This window comes from Phyllobates terribilis, unplaced genomic scaffold (genome assembly GCF_046119375.1).
Source record: "Phyllobates terribilis strain yellow unplaced genomic scaffold, ASM4611937v1 Scaffold_11__3_contigs__length_659146591, whole genome shotgun sequence".
NCBI classification, from domain to species: Eukaryota; Metazoa; Chordata; class Amphibia; order Anura; family Dendrobatidae; genus Phyllobates; species Phyllobates terribilis.
In genome coordinates, this window is record NW_027362771.1 from 140,326,670 (window position 1) to 140,346,743 (window position 20,074).

General features: G+C 40.3%; 1 protein-coding gene across 2 annotated transcripts in view; it reads right to left on the reverse strand.

The window, feature by feature from the left end:
* The window catches only part of CEP290 (centrosomal protein 290), a 227,368-nt gene that overhangs the window by 14,313 nt on the left and 192,981 nt on the right, over positions 1-20,074 (reverse strand). For both annotated transcript variants that reach the window (XM_073651634.1, XM_073651633.1), the window contains 2 exons: positions 4,713-4,835; positions 1,794-1,966 (listed from right to left, as the gene is read on the reverse strand). In XM_073651634.1, the coding sequence (XP_073507735.1) occupies positions 1,794-1,966; positions 4,713-4,835 (296 nt within the window). The remainder of the gene's footprint in view (positions 1-1,793; positions 1,967-4,712; positions 4,836-20,074) is intronic.

Sequence of the window (20,074 nt, forward strand, 5' to 3'; positions counted from 1 at the left end):
TCCTGATGTTTTTATTTCCCTATTGTGTTTGGTACACACAAAGGATGAATGCATTCACGTATCTCTCATATAGAACCACCCTTTTTTATGAAAGCGCTAAAGCAGGCTATTGTGTTAATATCTATATAATAGAACCGCTATTTCATGGGTTTATTAATAAAAAGCTGGTGATTGCTTAAGTTCTTGTTGAAAACATTAAATATAGGCCATTCAAATCAATAACTTTCCATGTAATGCATAACTTTTTTAATCATTGCTGAAGGAAAGTTCTACATCTTTCTGATGTACTTTGCATTTCACCTTAACACATATGTCCAATGTGTCTTATATACAAAATCATACTTGCACACTCCCATAATGTATGCTACAATTTAAAGGGAATCTGGCAGCAAGTTTTTTCAATGAAATCTGATAACGGCATAATGTAGAGATAAAGAGCCTGATTCCAGCAATGTATTACATACTGCACTGCTTGGTGCAGTTTAGATAGAATCCCTGTTTTGTCTGATGTAAATGTAGCCAAGACTTCTGGGCTGTGCATAACCCCGCCCACACCACTGACTGACAGCTTGGTGGGGGCGTGGTTACCCACATTAGCCTGACTTGCTTGCAGGTGAGACCTAGTCCTCTAATGATAATCCCCTGCTGATAAAACACTAATTGCGTTGAAACTACAGCACACAGTCTAATAAGTGACACATCCCTTTAATGAGGCTCTCAGCTCCTATATCATGATGCACGAAGATTAAAAACCTGCTGGCAGATCCCCTTTAATCTAGGCTGGTTCGACTACATACCACTCTGATACAGTTTACCTCCAATGATATGTTACAGCATGCTACCAACAAAGTCTACGATTGTTGACACTGGACACATCGGTACCAACAGACAGTTGAAGAGGTCATGTTTAGTTATACTGCTGTGATGTCTATGTGAGGCTACAGCTCACATAAATCCTGATTTTTTTCTTATGTAAGAAGATGTGTCTGCCAGTGAGATGTCTCCTCCTTCTCTCCATCTTCTCCTAAAACGAACAAGCCTGACCGTGAATGCATGTGTGTAGGGGAATTATGCCAATGGTCTTTCCTAGACCTGTATACGCCTCTAGATATGAACAGGAATTTTTACATTCACTATCAGCAAGCAGATCTTCATAGTGGGGGGGATTTCAAATACAAAAGCATATTAGCAAGTTGCAGATGTCACTGAATGATCAGCATTATCATTCTTTAATTCTTTACTTACATCCATTAAAGGGTTTACCCAGTCTTTTAAAAATGAATGGCTTATACTAAGGATAAATCATCGTTATTAGATCGGTGGGATCCAACTTCTGGAAGAGGCTTCAATGTTTACATCAGCAGCAAGATAGGTTGTACCTGTATTTTATAGCAGCTGTTCAAGATATTGCGGTCTTTTCTATTTGCTTCAATGGAACAATACTTCAAACTGTTAACCGTGGTGGGTGCCAATAGTTCACCCTCAGAGATCTTATATTCATGGCTTATACCATAAGTAAGCCATCAAATTTTAAAGGTCAGATAAGCCCTTTAAAGAAGTTTTATGGCACCTTCATTTTCATGTCTTTGTCTTAAGATTAGCCATCAATATCAGACCAGCACCTCAGCTGATCATGTTTAAAAGGCATGGCAATGCATAGCCAAGTCCTGCGACCACTTATTGTTTACAGTGCTCCTTCTGCCAGACCCCTTTCCTATTAGAGGATTCTCTTAATGGGATTTTCATTTGAAAAGAACATTTTAGACAAAGATTGAGAAGACAACATCACTTACTTGCTTACAACTATAGACTTCCAGACTTTGCCGTCTGCTCCTTCCAGTTGTGGTCCTCTGCTTTCAGCGACACTCAGTCTATTTCGGGTTTCTTCTAAGTTTGCTGACAGTTTTCCATTTACAACCTCCAAGTTCCGTTTTGAAATTCTCAATTTTTCTGAAGTTTCGGTTTCCTACATGTAAGAAGCAACAACAAAACAACCTATGTAAGAACAGCTTATAATTTATGTCCTCCAAGTCACCAGACCATATAGTTATCGGTGATATTCACCTCATTAGAAGGAGAACTGGTCACATATAGGGCCAGACAATGAGATCACTCACTAACTACAGATAATTCAACACTAAAGATTTTCTTTTGCTTCCCTGGAGCAATGGTTATCATAATACAATAGAAGAATCTCCCTTTAGAGGAAATATATTATCAGAAAATTCTAAGACTCAAATCAAGTTTTTATTATAAACATTATTTTATTTAACATTTCATGCTGTATTTTTTTCAATTTTATTAACCATCCACATAAAAAATAAATCAACAAACATTTCTCCCTTATATTGGCCATTAGAGCGGACAACAGGCTGACGCTTCTTAATATCTGATCGGTGGGGGTGCGACAGGCACCCAGATGTTCTCGGATGCTCCCGAACACAGCAGCTCCATCATGTTTATAGTGGTCCCGGCTGGGTACTGCAGACCCCTTATTCAAATGGTGCCGGGTGTTGCACCCACACAGATCAGCTATCGATGGACGATCCTAAAGATAAGCCATTAATAAAAAAAAATTATTTTAACTCTTTAAAGAAATACTTTGAGAAAAACTATATTATGACTAAGGCAGGACCTACAGAGCAGGTGCAAAGTTTAAAGGGAACTTGTCACGTTGCATGCAGTCTGATCTGCGGACAGCGTGGTATAGAAAAGGAGAAGCCGAGCAGAATGATATATAGGTTTGTTGGAAAAGATTTAGTATAACTTGTAGTTCATTTAAGTGTAGGGTGCTTGTATGTATAGGAGTCCTACTCAGTGACTGACAGCTATCTTGGCATGCAGTGTCATACAGGAAAGAATGTCAATCAATGAGTAGGACCGCTCACTGGACTTGTATGTATATATAAGCCGAGGATTTCAATGAATAAAATGCAAGTAACTGAAACCTTTCCCTTACAAATGTATATCAATCAGATCAGCTCGTCCTGCTCTATAACATTCTGCCTGCAGATCAGATACCAGTTTCAGCATAATAGATTCCCTTTAAAGAAGACCTGTCATCAGGTCAAAAGTGGCCAGTTGTTGCTCTTATTTTATTCTCGCTGCTCCCCTGAGCATTCAATTTTTTTTTTAAATCCACCATACAGCTCCAGAGATGGGGGTCTTTTTATTTGGTGAGAACATTTATGGCCTTTACCAAAAGGGTGTTGCTCACAGGGTAATTATGCAAAGCAGCCGAAAGACTCAATCTCAGTTGGTGGTGCATGTTATTACGGTATTATTATTATTTTTTTTTATATAAAGAGCTCTGCGCATTCCTTTTTAGTGAAACATGCTGCAAATATTGACTTTCTCCTCTTGCGTGATGACGGTCATACACCAAACTGCGTACTACACATACAGTGCAGAAGACACCAGTCTCACAGAGAGGACACACCTTTCCTCCTCTCATCATTTCAAGCCTCTATGTCTCCTCAAGCCTCCCATTCTCAGGACTAACCGAGTAGGCCTGCTCAATTGGGCAATGAGTGGTGAGCGGGGATGGTGATGTCATTTCTACAGATATCTGCCAGTTGGCATGTACAATTGGCAGGCATCCCGTCCTATTAATTAGAGTAAGATAGGTAATCAATACCTGCCACTTGAGCACATAAGTTGGCAGATATGTATTGGTGTCATCATCATCCCCATTCACCACCCGAGGCAGAAGAAAGAGGAGTCAGGTTACCCCTTTAAGATAAAAATATGAGCATATAGGCATATATGTAGCAGATTTTCCAATCTTTCAAATTTGCAGCATTTTTTGTCTCATGTTGCAGCTCATATGACTTATGTAGATGTACTGTTAAGGTAAACTTGCACATTAAAGCTGGCCATACATGTAAATTCTGTATGGTGTTTGCATTTATAGTATCAAGAAAAATTAGATGCTCAGCCAAGTATTATACTGGAATAATATTGTGACTTTATAAATGGCAATGTATGAGATGCATTATGTGCCCGGCAGCATTTTCAGGGTTATACAGCCAGGATCAGAGCCTTCTTTGATCCCAGTCATTGCCCAGGAGTGTGGCTGTCAACCTTTGTCATATCATCGCTAGGGATGGCGTGTATACAGAAGAGCTTCATATGAAAGAGGACAAAACAAACATCATACTGATGAAAATAAAAAGAATATGCTCCATAAAAATGAGTATGTAGAAACTGAAAAACAATAATAGGAAAGATGTGTAACTTTCGGGTGATCAGTTACAAAGTAAAAATAATTAAGAAACTTTTTTCCTCTTTTCTAATGTTATGTTCTGCTTTATATTCTCCATAAAATTGGCACCATAGGAAAAAGTAAGAAAGGATTCTTGCATACAAAAAACAACACACATTTTTGTAGAGATAGCAAAAGAGACAATTACATTCGTAACAGGAGGTTATAGACTAAAATGTTCTCCAAGAGTTGAAATGCACAGATCAACTGAGAAAGAAATTATTTTCCCCCTACAAACAGGTAAAGTAGCAAGACTTCTCACGCGGCAGTGGTACGGAAATCTGGAAGAATATAATAATCCAGCAATTACATCCAATCAACACTGGCAGAGGTAGCTGTCATGGGATCTTGGAAAACAAAGTTTACCCTGCAAATTGTCTGATTGGTTTAATCATATACGATGGCTGTGGTGTTAAAGTGACGCAGATCATGGATATTCTTTTCTTACCGACTTGAGTTCTTTCCGAAGTCTCTCATTTTCAGCAATTACTTTCTCCATGCCTTTTGTCTTGGCTTCATATCTCATACTTAGCTGTCCACCCACATGCAGCTGCAGCTTTTCAAGTTCTGACTAGGTGGGCAATAAAGAAAAATGATTATGAAGTACTGATCTCTTACAACACGCAGACTTGTATTAATGTAGCTCTGACTTCACAATAAGTCTTCTTTACATAAAAAGAAAAATATTATCATTGAGTGTCCCAGGCTACCGTATAAGACAAGGACTTTGTAATTTGTGAGAAAAGCTTGTAAATAGCAGATACTATTATGTTTCTATCGGGGCAGGCAGAGTTTTTCTATGATCCCTATTAGGGGGCCCTAGTGTGTGGCCTCCCGCTTTGAGCCAGACTAGACTACCACCAGGGCAGACACGGCCCACACATGTATGACACGGACAGTTGCCAGCTAATACTACATGTCCCCTGTAGAATTTCTCTGCTTGCTTCATCTGCAATCAAGACTTAACAGGTTAAATGGGTTATCCGTTTTAGGGTATATGAACACGGCAGCTTTTAGGCGGTGATGTACAAGCATCATTCCTGAAGCAGAAGACGCTTCAGGAAAATGCCAGAGGTGGACCTTATCTGACGTCCTGCTGTTTTTTTTTTTAATTATTTTTCATATATAAGATAAGATGGTGGAGGTTTCCAAGCGGAAGCCACCAGAATAAGGGATGGGTCACTTCTTTCATCCACTTAATGGCTTTCAAAGCCTGAAATGGGTTAGAAGTTACAAAAAATAGAACATGTCGTTTTGACATTGCTGCGCATATGTTCTTTCTTTTTGGAGGTTTTTTTCTTGTGTTTTCTCAGACGGGACTGCCTGAAAAAGACGGTGCATGCAAATACCCTTAACCCCCTTCCCCACCTTGGACAACCCTCTCTAACTGCCAGGAGCAGTGTCCGCACCACTCCTTGGAGGTCTAACCCCCTAAATGCTGCAATCAACAGTACAGACCAAAAGTTTGGACACACCTTCTCATTTAAAGATTTTTCTGTATTTTCATGACTATGAAAATTGTACATTCACACTGAAGGCATCAAAACTATGAATTAACACATGTGGAATTATATACTTAACAAAAAGGTGTAAAACAACTGAAAATATGTCTTATATTCTAGGTTCTTCAAAGTAGCCACCTTTTGCTTTGATGACTGCTTTGCACACTCTTGGCATTCTCTTGATGAGCTTCAAGAGGTAGTCACCGGAAATGGTCTTCCAACAATCTTGAAGGAGTTCCCAGAGACGCTTAGCACTTGTTGGCCCTTTTGCCTTCACTCTGCGGTCCAGCTCACCCCAAACCATCTCAATTGGGTTCAGGTCTGGTGACTGTGGAGGCCAGGTCATCTGGCGCAGCACCCCATCACTCTCCTTCTTGGTCAAATAGCCCTTACACAGCCTGGAGGTGTGTTTGGGGTCATTGTCCTGTTGAAAAATAAATGATGGTCCAACTAAACGCAAACCGGATGGAATAGCATGCCGCTGCAAGATGCTGTGGTAGCCATGCTGGCTCAGTATGCCTTCAATTTTGAATAAATCCCCAACAGTGTCACTAGCAAAGCACCCCCACACCATCACACCTCCTCCTCCATGCTTCACGGTGGGAACCAGGCATGTAGAGTCCATCCGTTCACCTTTTCTGCGTCGCACAAAGACACGGTGGTTGGAACCAAAGATCTCAAATTTGGACTCATCAGACGAAAGCACAGATTTCCACTGGCCTAATGTCCATTCCTTGTGTTCTTTATCCCAAACAAGTCTCTTCTGCTTGTTGCCTTTCCTTAGCAGTGGTTTCCTAGCAGCTATTTTACCATGAAGGCCTGCTGCACAAAGTCTCCTCTTAACAGTTGTTGAAGAGATGTGTCTGCTGCTAGAACTGTGTGTGGCATTGACCTGGTCTCTAATCTGAGCTGCTGTTAACCTGCGATTTCTGAGGCTGGTGACTCGGATAAACTTATCCTCAGAAGCAGAGGTGACTCTTGGTCTTCCTTTCCTGGGGCGGTCCTCATGTGAGCCAGTTTCTTTGTAGCGCTTGATGGTTTTCGCAACTGCACTTGGGGACACTTTCAAAGTTTTCCCAATTTTTCGCACTGACTGACCTTCATTTCTTAAAGTAATGATAGCCACTCGTTTTTCTTTACTTAGCGGCTTTTTTCTTGCCATAATACAAATTCTAACAGTCTATTCAGTAGGACTATCAGCTGTGTATCCACCAGACTTCTGCACAACACAACTGATGGTCCCAACCCCATTTATAAGGCAAGAAATCCCACTTATTAAACCTGACAGGGCACACCTGTGAAGTGAAAACCATTTCCAGTGACTACCTCTTGAAGCTCATCAAGAGAATGCCAAGAGTGTGCAAAGCAGTCATCAAAGCAAAAGCTGGCTACTTTGAAGAAGCTAGAATATAAGACATATTTTCAGTTGTTTCACACTTTTTTGTTAAGTATATAATTCCACATGTGTTAATTCATAGTTTTGATGCCTTCAGTGTGAATGTACAATTTTCATAGCCATGAAAATACAGAAAAATCTTTAAATGAGAAGGTGTGTCCAAACTTTTGGTCTGTACTGTATATCGATCACAGTATTTAGAAGGCAGGGAGAGGGAGGGACCTCCCTCTCCCCTCCGATCAGCGCCCCCCGTGACTTAACTGCGAGGGCCCGATCGATGCCATGGAGATTCAAGGTAGTCATGACCATATTCAGGTCACCAGGCTATGGCAAGCCTGTTTGATCATGCACAGTGCATGGTCTAAAAGGCTTGTCAGTGCAGCGCTGACAGTTATAAAGCATTGAAATGCTGGTGCTTGTGATCAGAGCTGTTAAAGTGAAGTAAAAAAGTAAAAGAAATAAATTAAAAACCATTTGTAAAAATACGTCTAAAAAAAAAAAAAATCACAAAATAATAAAAAAATAAATAAACCTACATTATACCCATAATGAAAAAAAAATCCAAACAAACAAAAAAAAGTACATATTTGGTATCGCCAAGTCTGGAACGACTCACCCTATAAAACTCACACTAGTTAACCTTCAGTGAACACCATACAAAAATAACTAAAAAATTGGGCAAAAAACAATGCTTTTTCATCATAATGCCAAACAAAAAGTGGAATAAAACACGAACAAAAAGATGAATGTAAATAAAAATGGTATCGCTGACGTCATCCATCAGTGGAAAAATAAAAAAGTTATAGCTCTCAGAATAAAGCAATGAAAATATAATTATTTTTTCTTTAAAAGTTTTTATTGTGTTAAAGGGCCAAAACATAAAAAAATGACATAAATGTGGTATTGCTGTAATTGCATTGACCCAAAGAATTAAGCTGCCTTATCAATTTTACCACATGCAGAACAGAATACAATAAAATAAAACAAACAAAAACACACTTCCTGAATTGCTAAAAAAAACTTCATGTGACCAAAAATGGTACCAATTAAAACGTCAATTCGTCCCACAAAAAAACAAGCCCTCACATGACTATGTTTAGCAGATACAGTATTTAGGAAAATTCTAGCTCTCAAAATATGGTAATGTAAAAACTTGTTTTTGCAAATAAAAAGCGTGTTTTAGTGAGTGATAGCAGCCAAACATAAAAAAAACAATACAAATCTGATATCGCTGTAATCAAACCAACCCGAAGAATAAAGTCGTCTAATCACTTATACCGCACAAGGAATGATGTAAAAAATAAATAAAACCAATTCTTCACCTGCTGTTGATTTGTTCATTCTGCCTCCCAAAGATCGCAGTAAGGCTCGGCGCACACTTATCCTGTGCTCTGCGCTGAGCACTTGCACCAGAGTTTCCGTGTAATTCTCTGAAATACGTGATTCATCCCCTGACGGATGATTCCCAATAATGAGGCAGATGGAGGCACTGTGGACGCAGTCAGGCCTATGATCCGGTGGTGTTCGTCTTTTTAAGCGTGCATAAAAATGATATCGACCACAGTTTTATGCATTTCTGAAAAAAAGGACAACACTGCAAAAGGCCTGGCAGAGTGCAGAGTAAATCTGCTGCCTCATTATAGTGATTGGATCCCTCAGAGGCTTCATTTGAATCGCGTCACTCGGAAATTTAGATGGAAACCCCAAATTAAGTGCTCAGTGTAGAGCACAGGATAAATGTGATCTCAAATATTATGTAAAATGTTCCGAACAAAAGCTTCAAATCAATCCACAAAAAGAACAAGTTCCCACTCAGGTCCGTCATCTGTTAACGAAAGTATAGGGAGCTTCCACATTACTGATAGTACAAAGGCTCTGGAAAAGCGAAATGGCTTCTTGTCCCCCAAAGAAAATCAGCAAATTCTGCGCTCCCAAATCCAAATGCACCTCTCTCTTCTGAGTCCCAGTGTGCCTAAACCGCAGTTAGCATCCACATGTTTGGCATTTCTGTAGCGATAAGAGCTCGCCTAATTTACAGGTGAATGTCTCCAGAAGCATGAGCTGGGAACTACAACGTACTGGGCACTACAACATAAGGACTCTACAATAGCAGATTTGCAATTTTCACTCAGCAATATCCACTGCTGCGTCTTTCTGGAAAACACCCATGGAATCAAAATAGTCACTACACCTGTAGATAAATTCCCAAAGGGGTATAATATAACTCAGGAAGGACGGAGCGCTATTTGCCTCTTAGAGAACAGATTATTGTAGAATAGTTTGCGGACTCCATATACAAAGCACCTAAGTGCCAGGAAAGCAGAATGCCCTCTCTAGTGTTCCAATTACACCCCTTCAGAAATTTATCTACAGGTGTAGTGAAGAATTTGACTCCAGAAACAAGCAGCGATGAATGGTGCTGAGAAAAAACTGCAAATCTGCCATTGTAGTGACCAGTACATTGTAGTTATGAGTACATTGCAGCGCCCAGTACGTTGTAGTGACCCATTATGTTCTAGTTCCCAGTACATATAAGTGCCCATACATTGTGCCCAGCTTGTGCTTCTGGAGACATGGACCGAAATGGCAAAAATGTGGAAACTAAAAGTGGTTTAGGCACACTGTGGGGCGGAGAAGGGAATTGGGTCATTTGGATTTAAAAGTGCAAAATTCGCTGGATTTCTTTTGGGGGAGCAAGAAGCCATTGCGATTTTCCAGAGCCTTTGTACAACCAGTTACGTGGAAGACCCCTATATTTCCACTGACCGATAACGGATCTGAGTGGAGACTTGTTTTTTTGTGGATTGATTTGAAGCTTTTGTTGGGAACATTTTACATAACATTTTGGATCACATTTATCCTGCGCTTTACGCTGAGCACTTATATCGGGGCTTCCATCCAAATCTTCGAATGACGTGATTCAGATGAAACCCCCGAAGGATCCATTCATTATAATGAAACAGCAGAGTTACTCTGTACTCTGCCTGGCCTCTGTTCAGCGGTGTCCTTCCTTTCAGAGGTACACAAAACTGTGGACAACTGCACTTTTATGCACCGCTAAAAAGACAGACACCGTGGGACCACAGGCCGGACAGCATCCAGTGTCTCCATCTGCCTCATCCCATAGAATCTTCCGCCGGGCTTCTGTCTGAATCAGAGATTTACACGGAAAGCCGGTGTAAGCGCTAAGTGTACAGCGCAGGGTAAATGTGCGCCGAGCCTTACTGCGATCTTTGGGAGACAGAATAAACAAATCAATAGTAGATTAAGAATTGGCACCATATTTTTTACGCCGTTCCTTGTTCGGTATAAGTGATTAGACGACTTTATTCTTCGGGTCGGTGTGATTACAGCGATACCAGATTCATATACTTTTTTTATGTTTGGCAGTTGTCACACACTAAAAGATGCTTATTTTTTTGCAAATAAAAAGTTTCCGCATCATCATATTTTAAGAGCTATAAGTTTTCCATATGACAGAGTCATGTGATGGCTTGATTTTTGTGGGACGACTTGACGTTTTTATTGGTACCATTTTCTGGGAACATCACATTTTTTGATAGCTTTCTACTTTTCTTTGGGAGGCAGAATGAACAAAAACCAGCAATTCATGAATTGTTTTTTGAGGGTTTTCTTTATGCCGTTCACCGTGTGGTAAAAGCGATAAGGCAGCTTTATTCTTCAGTTCAGTACGATTACAGTGATACCACATTCATATCTTTCTTTAATGTTTTGCTGCTTTTACATAATAAAAACTATTTTAAAGAAAAAAGAATTGTTTTTGTATCGCTGTATTCTGAGACATATATCTTTTTATTTCTCGGCTGGCTGAGCCTTATAGTGGCTTGTTTTTTTGCGGGAAAAGATGATGTTATCAGCTATACCATTTTTTATTTCTATTTTAATTTTTTTATGCCGTTTTATCCCACTTTTTGTTCGGCAGTATGATGAAAAAGCATAGTTTTTTGCCACGTTTTTTATGGTGTTCACTGAAGGGGAAAACAGGTGTGACAGTTTTATAGAGCGGGTCATTCTGGAAGTGGCGATAACAACTATGTGTACTTTTTTTTTTTTTTTTTTTTTACATAAATATACCTATTTATTGGTACAATATTTTTTTCATTTTTATTTTCCTTTTTTTATTTTCCATTTTCATTTTCCTCATGTAACCTCCGGTCCTCCCAAGACGTCCTTCTCTCCTCCACACTTATTCGTTCCTCACACAATTGCCTCCAAGATTTCTCCCGAATATCCCCCGTCCTATGGAATTCTGTGCCTCAACACGTCCGATTATCCACCACACCTGAATCCTTCAGACGTTACCTGAAAACCCATCTCTTCAAACAAGCTTAGAGCCTTCCATGACCTTGCTTTCTGCCAACCTCAACACCAGAGCTACTGCAACCCCTCAACCTACTGTCTCCTTCGGTTTGCATGACAGCGTGGGGGTGCCGATCGCGTGGGAGAGAGAGCCTCGTCCCTCTTCTAGCCTACATATAAGAGGTCTAGCCGACCTATACATCATAGGTCGGGAACCCCTTCCAGAACATGACGTAAAGGTACATCAAAGGTCGTGAAGGGGTTAACTGCTTGGTGCCTTTGGAAACCTGAAATGGTTAAGAGACGCTGAAAAAGCTGAACATATGAACATCAAGTTGTTTTTACAAACATATGAACTAGCAATGTATATGTTCATTCTTTTAACTGATTCCTGAGCGCTTTTTCAGGGGGCTTTTCGAAGCGGACCCACCTGAAAAAGACATTGCGTACATATATCCTAAACTTATACAGTGACATGTAAAAGTTTGGGCACACCTGGTCAAAACAACTGTTATTGTGAACAGATAAGTAAGTTGAAGATGAAATGATCTATAAAAGGCGTAAAATTAAAAATGACACGTATTTTAGGCAAAAATATATATATATTGTAATTTTTTACATTTTAAAAATTACAAAAAGGAAAATGGGCCAATGCGAAAGTTTGGGCACCCTGCATGATTGGTACCTAGTAGTAGCACCCCCTTTGGTATTTTCAAGAGAGAAATTACTATTCAAAACTGTGAACCATGCTAATTCTGATTCTTGTGTTCGCTTTATCTCCACGCATAACTGTCAGTGGAATAAAATTTGCAATGTTGTCCAGGAACACTGGCCTATATTGATGACGGATCCTGTTCTAGCAGACCATCATTCTGACTCACCTACCTTCATGGCTAAAAAAGGTAAAAACCTTAGGGGTATTCTGGTCAATAGCCACTATGTGGCTAAAATTGTTAATCCCAGATAACCCTGAGAACTAGAAACCAAAATGGGGATATCATCCATGCAACGACTGCCTAGCGTGTGAAGAAATAAACATTATTAAGAGCACTAATTTTTAGTCAGCAGATGGGACAAAGAAATTTGAAATAGTCCATCATATCTCAAGCAGCAGTATTCATGTCATATATTATGCTGCGCGCCCCTGCTCCATGATTTATGTTAAACTAACCTCCAGACAGTTGCGTGTTGCGTGTGTGTGTTCCGGAGCACGTGAGAGATATTGTTAATGCTCAAAAAGTTGAAGAGCTCTCAAGATTAAAGACCATACCCAGGCACTTTCGGATCTTTCACGGCTGTAATCCTAGACTGTTACAGGTTAGGGTGCTTTCACATTGCTTTAACATCTGTGTCCTCGTCGAGGCAAACGTCCTAAAATTCCCCGCAAAACGGGGTCTGGACATATGCTGTGATGGGGGCCTCCTGTGGGCGTACTCTCACGAAAAAAGTGCACAGCAGAGCGCATGTTCGCTCTGTCGTAACCATTGCGGTCTATGGCCCCTGTCACAGAATACGTCCAGATCCTGTTTTGTGAGGAATTTTAGGACGTATGCCCCGACGGTGACACAGATCGCAATGTGAAAGCACCCTTAGGGAAATTGATTATCTCTACTGTGGCATCAGAGGGGGCAATCTGAAAAGTTTTCTGGTAGAAATGGAGTGCTGGTGGATCATGTCTCTAGGTACGATGTCCCCCATGAAAAATTGAGTTTTGCCCCATTACTGTGATGTAACCTGATCTACTATTTTTTAATGTTGTTTTTAATTTGTGTCTTTTGTTCTGTTTTTCAGTCTTATCCTTTCGGGAAGTCTCCTAATGATTCGATGTCCTTTGGCCCCTTGATACTATTTGTCTGAAGATGAAAACCCTCCTTTCCATTGAGTGAAAAAATGGAGAATATTCATCCATTTAGAATATTCATAAATAATTATTTGTAGTTATGAATTTAATAACAATCTATATTTATCTAGGACTGCTCAACTATATAATTATGTCTTTTATTGCACTAAAAGCACTTTATGAACCAGTTTTGTTCACGTTGTTTCATTTTTAATCTCACATATCCACCAGAAGGGCATATTTCCTTCTTTTCTTTTTATTGTAATTGATTAGGTTGTTAACACCAACTTTTTTACAATATTTTAGCACTTTACCATTATGATGACTTAATTGCATCTTATTCACTAGTCATATTTTCATTACCTGTCTGTTATGCCTTTTTTGAGTGGTCCCTTGATAATTTATCCTGTAATATGCTTTTTATACCATTTTTAAGTATTCCATATTTTATATACGGTATATGGCTAATTTTTAAATGCACCAATACTTCTACTGTTTATTATTATTTTTGAATGATCGATACTATCATTTTTCATTATGATAACTTAATTATAATTCTTTAGTTTCTTATTTTGAAACCGCAATTGATTTCGATCCTAATAACTACTACATTATGGCATCTTACATATCTCAATATTGGGCTTCTAAAATATGGCTGCCAATGCGCACCTGCATCCCACAATTTCCACTTGCTGCTTACCTCAAAGGCTTCAATACCGATTGAGCATGCCGATGACGTCATGCGGCGATATCTCCTGGGTGTGCGCACTCTGTGAGTGCAGGACATGAGGTCTGATTGTTCGCGACATATGGCACTATGCATGCACACTTTTTCGACGTCCATTAGCAACCATACTATTTAAGAGCAGACAGGGACAGGTATCTGTACCTTGTTGAAAAAGCTACGCGAAACCCACGTCACAGGGGCTCCTTCCCTGGTCCCTGCAACAGTGAATCAATTATGGGTAAGCGCTTTCTGATATGTTATTAGGCAATTCCACCAGTGGTTGATGTGGTGAGTGCTAGGATATTCCTATATGGCGGCTGGTCTCTTGATTTTTTATTTGGATTATATGAGCTCCAATCTTATACCTACATAGTGTTTCCATCCAGTCTTATTGGGTTTTTAGCATTTGGATAAGGTTTGCTGTGCGATCTATTTAACTGCACTGTATCCCAATTGACTACTTATTTAGTCCTGTATACTTAGCAATACCCTATTAAACAATTGTGTACACCCAATATTATTATTCTGCTTGCATACCTTTCGGATTGCTTAGTGGTCTATCATCTATGTCCCCTCGTATTATATGTTCATTATTTTTATAGATTGTATCACATTATTCTAATAGAAATTGTTTTTTTATACATAAAGTTTTCCAATTGCATTTTTGTAGGCTATATATTCTATATGGAGATTACTGTTACAGAGTATCCAACACATAACCCCCACTTGGGAAAAATAAAGGGGGATCGCATGTCTTACTCCTAACCTATTTTGTATTGCTATATCCTGTGAAATTTTCAATATTACTCAGTAAGAGCATTGAAGATGGGTCGTGGCTGGGTTTTCCAGCATGACAATGATCCGAAACACACAGCCAGGGCAACTAAGGAGTGGATCTGTATGAAGCATTCCAAGGTCCTGGAGTGGTCTAGCCAGTCTCCAGACCTGAACCCAATAGAAAATCTTTGGAGGGAGCTGAAACTCAATGTTGCCCAGTGACAGGCCCGAAACCTGAAAGATCTGTAGAAGATCTGTATGAAGGAGTAGGCCAAAATCCCTGCTGCAGTGTGTGCAAACCTGGTCAAGAACTACAGGAAATGTCTGACCTCTGTAATTGCAAACAAAGGTTTCTGTACCAAATATTAAGTTCTGTTTTTCGTTTGTATCAAATACTTATTTCATGCAATAAAATGCTAATTAATTATGTAAAAATCATACAATGTGATTTTCTGGATTTTTTTTAGATTCTGACTAACAGTTGAAGTGTACCTACGATAAAAATTACAGACTTCTTTATTCTTTGTAGGTGGGAAAACTTGCAAAATCAGCAGTGTATCAAATACTTATTTTCCCCACTGTACATCCCAGGCAACACCAAGAAGAAAACCTTTAAAGTCCTAACCTGATACCTGGGGCTGGATGGAGGTTGGCACCCTAGATATACGAGAATTGCGCCCCGGCTCAACGGCAGCTCTCCTTCTCTGCCTCTAGTCTTCCATGTTCTGATTATACAATTAACAATGAAACAAGTAAGACACAGGATAATGACAGCATAAGTTGAATGACATGTATTTCACAGTCTGGGAGCCCACCATGATAGATAAATAGAGATATACTGATAACCTATCATTAGTTGTATGTGCTTCTAGATGTCCATGCGCTTGTGAAAATAAAACAAATTGGGGCTAAAGGAACATTTTTGTGGAAAAAATTAGATTTTTTATTGTCACGGCTCAACGTTATAAACTTCTGTGAAACACCTGGGGTTTCAAAGTGCTCACCACACATCTAGACACATTCCTTGAGGGGTCTAGTTTCCAAAATGGGGTCACTTTTGGGGTTTGTCCACTGTTTAAGCACAACAAAAGCTCTTCAAACGCGACATGGCGTCCCCTAATGATTCCAGCTAATTTTGCGTTCAAAAAGTCAAATGGTGCTCCTTCCCTTCTGAGCCCTGCCATACGCCCAAACAGTAATTTTCTTCCACATATGGGGTATCAGCATACTCAGTAGAAATCGCACAACAAATTTTGGGGTCCAATTTCTCCTGTTACCCTTGTGAAAATAAAAAAATGTGGGTCTAAAGTTAAATTTTTGTGAAAAAAAAGTTAAATGTCCATTTTTTCATTCCACATTGCTTCAGTTCCTGTGTAGCACCTGAAAGGTTAATAAACTTCTTGAATGTGGTTTTGAGCACCTTGAGGGGACCAGTTTTAGAATAGTGTCAATTTGGGGTATTTATAGATTTATCAAAGTGACTTCAAGTGTCATATGGTCAATAAAAAAAAAATGGTTTTGTAAATTTTTTTGTAAAAATGAGAAATCGCTGGTCATCTTTTAACCCTTCTAAGATCCTAATCAAAAAAAAATGATGGTTCAAAAATTGCGCTCATGTAAAGTAGACATGTGGGAAATGTTATTTATTAACTATTTTGTGTGACATAACTCTCTGGATTAAGAGCATAACGATTAAAAGTTTGAAAATTGCAACATTTTTGCCAAATTTCCGATTTTTTCACAAATAAAAGCAAGTCATAACAAAGAAATTTTCCCACTATCATGAAGTACAATATGTCACGGAAAAACAGTCTCAGAATTAGTGGGATCCGTTGCAGCGTTCCAGAGTTATTACCTCATAAAGTGACAGTGGTCAGAATTGTAAAATGTGGCCTGGTCATGAAGGTGAAAACAGGCATGGGTGGTGAAGGGGTTAAAGATAGGCTGCGTGGCTGGATAATCAGTACTTGCTGATGTAGTAGTAGAAAAAGTGTTTATTTAACTACGCGATTCACTGCCGAACCTTTTCAATTAAAAAATGAAAAAGATGCCAGCTCGACGTTGAAATGCATAATTAAATGCAAAAACTTTTTTCTACTACTACAGCAGCAAAAACGGTTTATCCAGCTTAGCAGCCTGTCTTTAAAGTGTTTTTTATTCCTGCCAATGAAAATAAAGATAGTGTGCCCAACACTGTTCACCCATTCTGCAGCCAGCAATACGACAGCGTAATACAAAGGCTATAGCCCCAACTGAATGCACTTAAGAAAGAAAAGTGACGCATAGATACATTTAATGTCATGAAGGGGTTAAAAATAATAGTCGCTGCTGCCTCCTGGCTGGGAGATAATACAAATATGATTTTTAGCCCCAATTGCATGCACTTAAGAAAAAAATTGTTCTCAAAAGGTGGACAACCCCTTTAATAGGGTTCACAGGCACTAATGTGTATGTTACACCTCAAATCTATAGAACCGCTCACTAATTAGACTTTGGTTAGAGCATCTTTAAAATGTTGTATTGTAATGATCCTGCCTAACGATGAGTTTATTTTACAGGCCACTGGAGAAAGGCATGCCAGTCATTCAAGGGTTAATACTTTGAAACATAGAGAGGGACTTTCTAGCCAATGAAATGCCAGTATTAAAACACCTGTGGTAACTATGGCAACTATGCTGATGGCATAAACACATACATCTATGATATAAAGGAAGATTCCGGAACATATGAGCAGACGGCCGTATGAGGCGCCATACTTGATGTGTCTGGAGACTTGGAGCTTCATCACTCCACAATCAGTACAAGAGGAAGGGGACATCCGCCTAGCCCGCTAGATCAGCCATGCCGCCTAGCCAGCCAGATCAGCCATACCGCCTAGCCAGCCAGATCAGCCATACCGCCTAGCCAGCCAGATCAGCCATATCGCCTAGCCAGCCAGATCAAACTTACCCTAGAGATCAATGGGGTGACAGATGTTGCAGCCAGATCTCCCTCACATCCGGTACTATTCGCCTTCACCTTTATGTGTACGGGCTGGAGAGGTCGCATTAGGCTTCTCCATACGGTGCTCAAAACAGAGCACCTGCTTTGACTTTCTTCATTACTGTCTGCTGTTTTCTGCTGATGTAATGTGTGACCTGTGTGACTATGTGATGTCACTGCTATCATGTCTATAGTGGATGTATATTATGTATCTCTGTAAATATTATACAATGTACAAATTCTGATACAATTTGCTGTTCAGTGTTGGCATTAACCTCCTAAGCCCAAGGGAAGGGCAGTCCTCCAGCCATGGTTTCCTAGAGGTTTCCTCCACAGGGGGTTTTCCTCTCCTTAGTGCTGAAGGATGACTCTTCGTGAGTCGGAGGTTTGCCATTTTCAGCGTCTTTTCCATAGTAATTGGTTGGTTCTAAATTTCAGACACTGAATGAAATAATAATAATGTGATTTGTAATAAAATTTTATCTATTTAACATTCAATAAAAGTGTTTTGTGCATTTCTTTCACAATCTTCGGTTGGTGATTTTTCTTTGGAATTTGAATGGGGCACGGACATCTAGAAGCATATACAACTAATAATAAGTTATCAGTATATCTCTATTTATTACGGTGGGCTCCCAGACTGTAACATACATGCCATTCAATTTATGCTGCCATTATCCAGTGTCTTACTCGTTCCATTGTTCATTGTATAGTCAGAACAGGGAAGACTAGGGGCAGCGAGGGATATCCGCCGTTAAGTGGGGGTGCCATTCTTGTATATCTAGGATGCCAACTTCCGCGGCTAGGCAGTACCAGCCCCAGGTATCAGATTAGGGTTTTACAGGTTTTCTGGTAATGTACTTCTTTATATATGATACCTATTAACCTATAATTTGTAGGCATACCAGACAAAATATCCATTCTGTTATTATTTCTTGCACAGGATTTTTTGGTGTTTTTTTTTAAAAATGATCCAATAAAATTACCATATTTATCGGACTATAAGACGCACCGGACCATAACACACACCAAATTTTGGGGTGGAAAATAGGAAAAAAAATATTTTTTATAAGATGGGGGTCCGTCTTATAGTCTGAATAGGTATCTTACCTGGGGGGGCGGTGGAGCAGGGGTCATAGGAGGCAGGGTCTTTTTGGAAGCCTGGTGGCTGGCGCTGGTGGCCTGGCGCTGGGGGCTTGGCACTGCTGGACTGGTGGCCTGGCACTGGTGGCTGGGGGTTTGGGGCCTGGTACCCGGAACGGTGTCTTGCTGGCGTGGCAGAGTGGCGTGAGCGGCTTCCGGTGCACGCGGCCATCTTTCTGAAGCTGTGATCTACAGGAAAATGACCGCCGGAGCCAGAGCATGCCCTCTGCCATGCCGGCAGCCATTTTCCTGTAGATCACAGCTTCAGAAAGATGGCCATGCAAACCGGAAGCCGCTCACAGCAAGACACTGGCCCCGGTACCCGGCAAGGCCCCGGCCCCCAGGCAGATACTGGCCTGCCTCACCTCCTCATCTTCTGCTGCCACCGCCTGCTGCTGCTGCCGCCGCCTGAGCCGCCTTTCTGATGACCCTGCGATCCCACTCCACTACTATCGGTAAGTTACTTTCAGACCATAAGACGCACCCCCCATTTTCCTCAAAAGTTTTGGGGAAAAATAGTGCGTCTTATGGTCCGAAAAATACAGTATACTTTAAAGGGGTTTATATGTTCACGTTGTAGTAAAAATATTCCCTTCTATACCAACACACTACAAAACTTTCTCTCTACCTCCTAAAAAAATAGGATCATCACTCTGATCAGCATAATCGGACCGATTTTCTCGGATGTGGAGAAAACGGTCGTCTACACCTGCCCATTGTAGGGATTTTCTCTCGGCAGTAGGTAGTGTTCACACAGGCAATGGATTATTGTGTCAAAACGATGTGACATTTATTTCCACGTTGCACAGCACCGAAAGAACCATAAACATAAATTCCTGGCATTGTCCAGCTGCTAACTACATAATATAGACCCTGGCTATTTCAGACACCGCTGAGTTAGTCCCAGTTCGGTCCCACAAAACAGCTATCGTCCATACCAACCAGTGATACCTGCAGTTTGATGAACACGGCCTGTGCAGTCTCTTCTCAGAGAGAGATTCTGGCTTGTCTTTGTATTCAGCTCCAAAACAATCCAGTCTGCCCAGCTTCCCCCAGCAGACTGACTAAGGTGAACACCTAGCCTGTTTATGTGCAGAGCCATCCAAGTGAACCTAATTAGAAC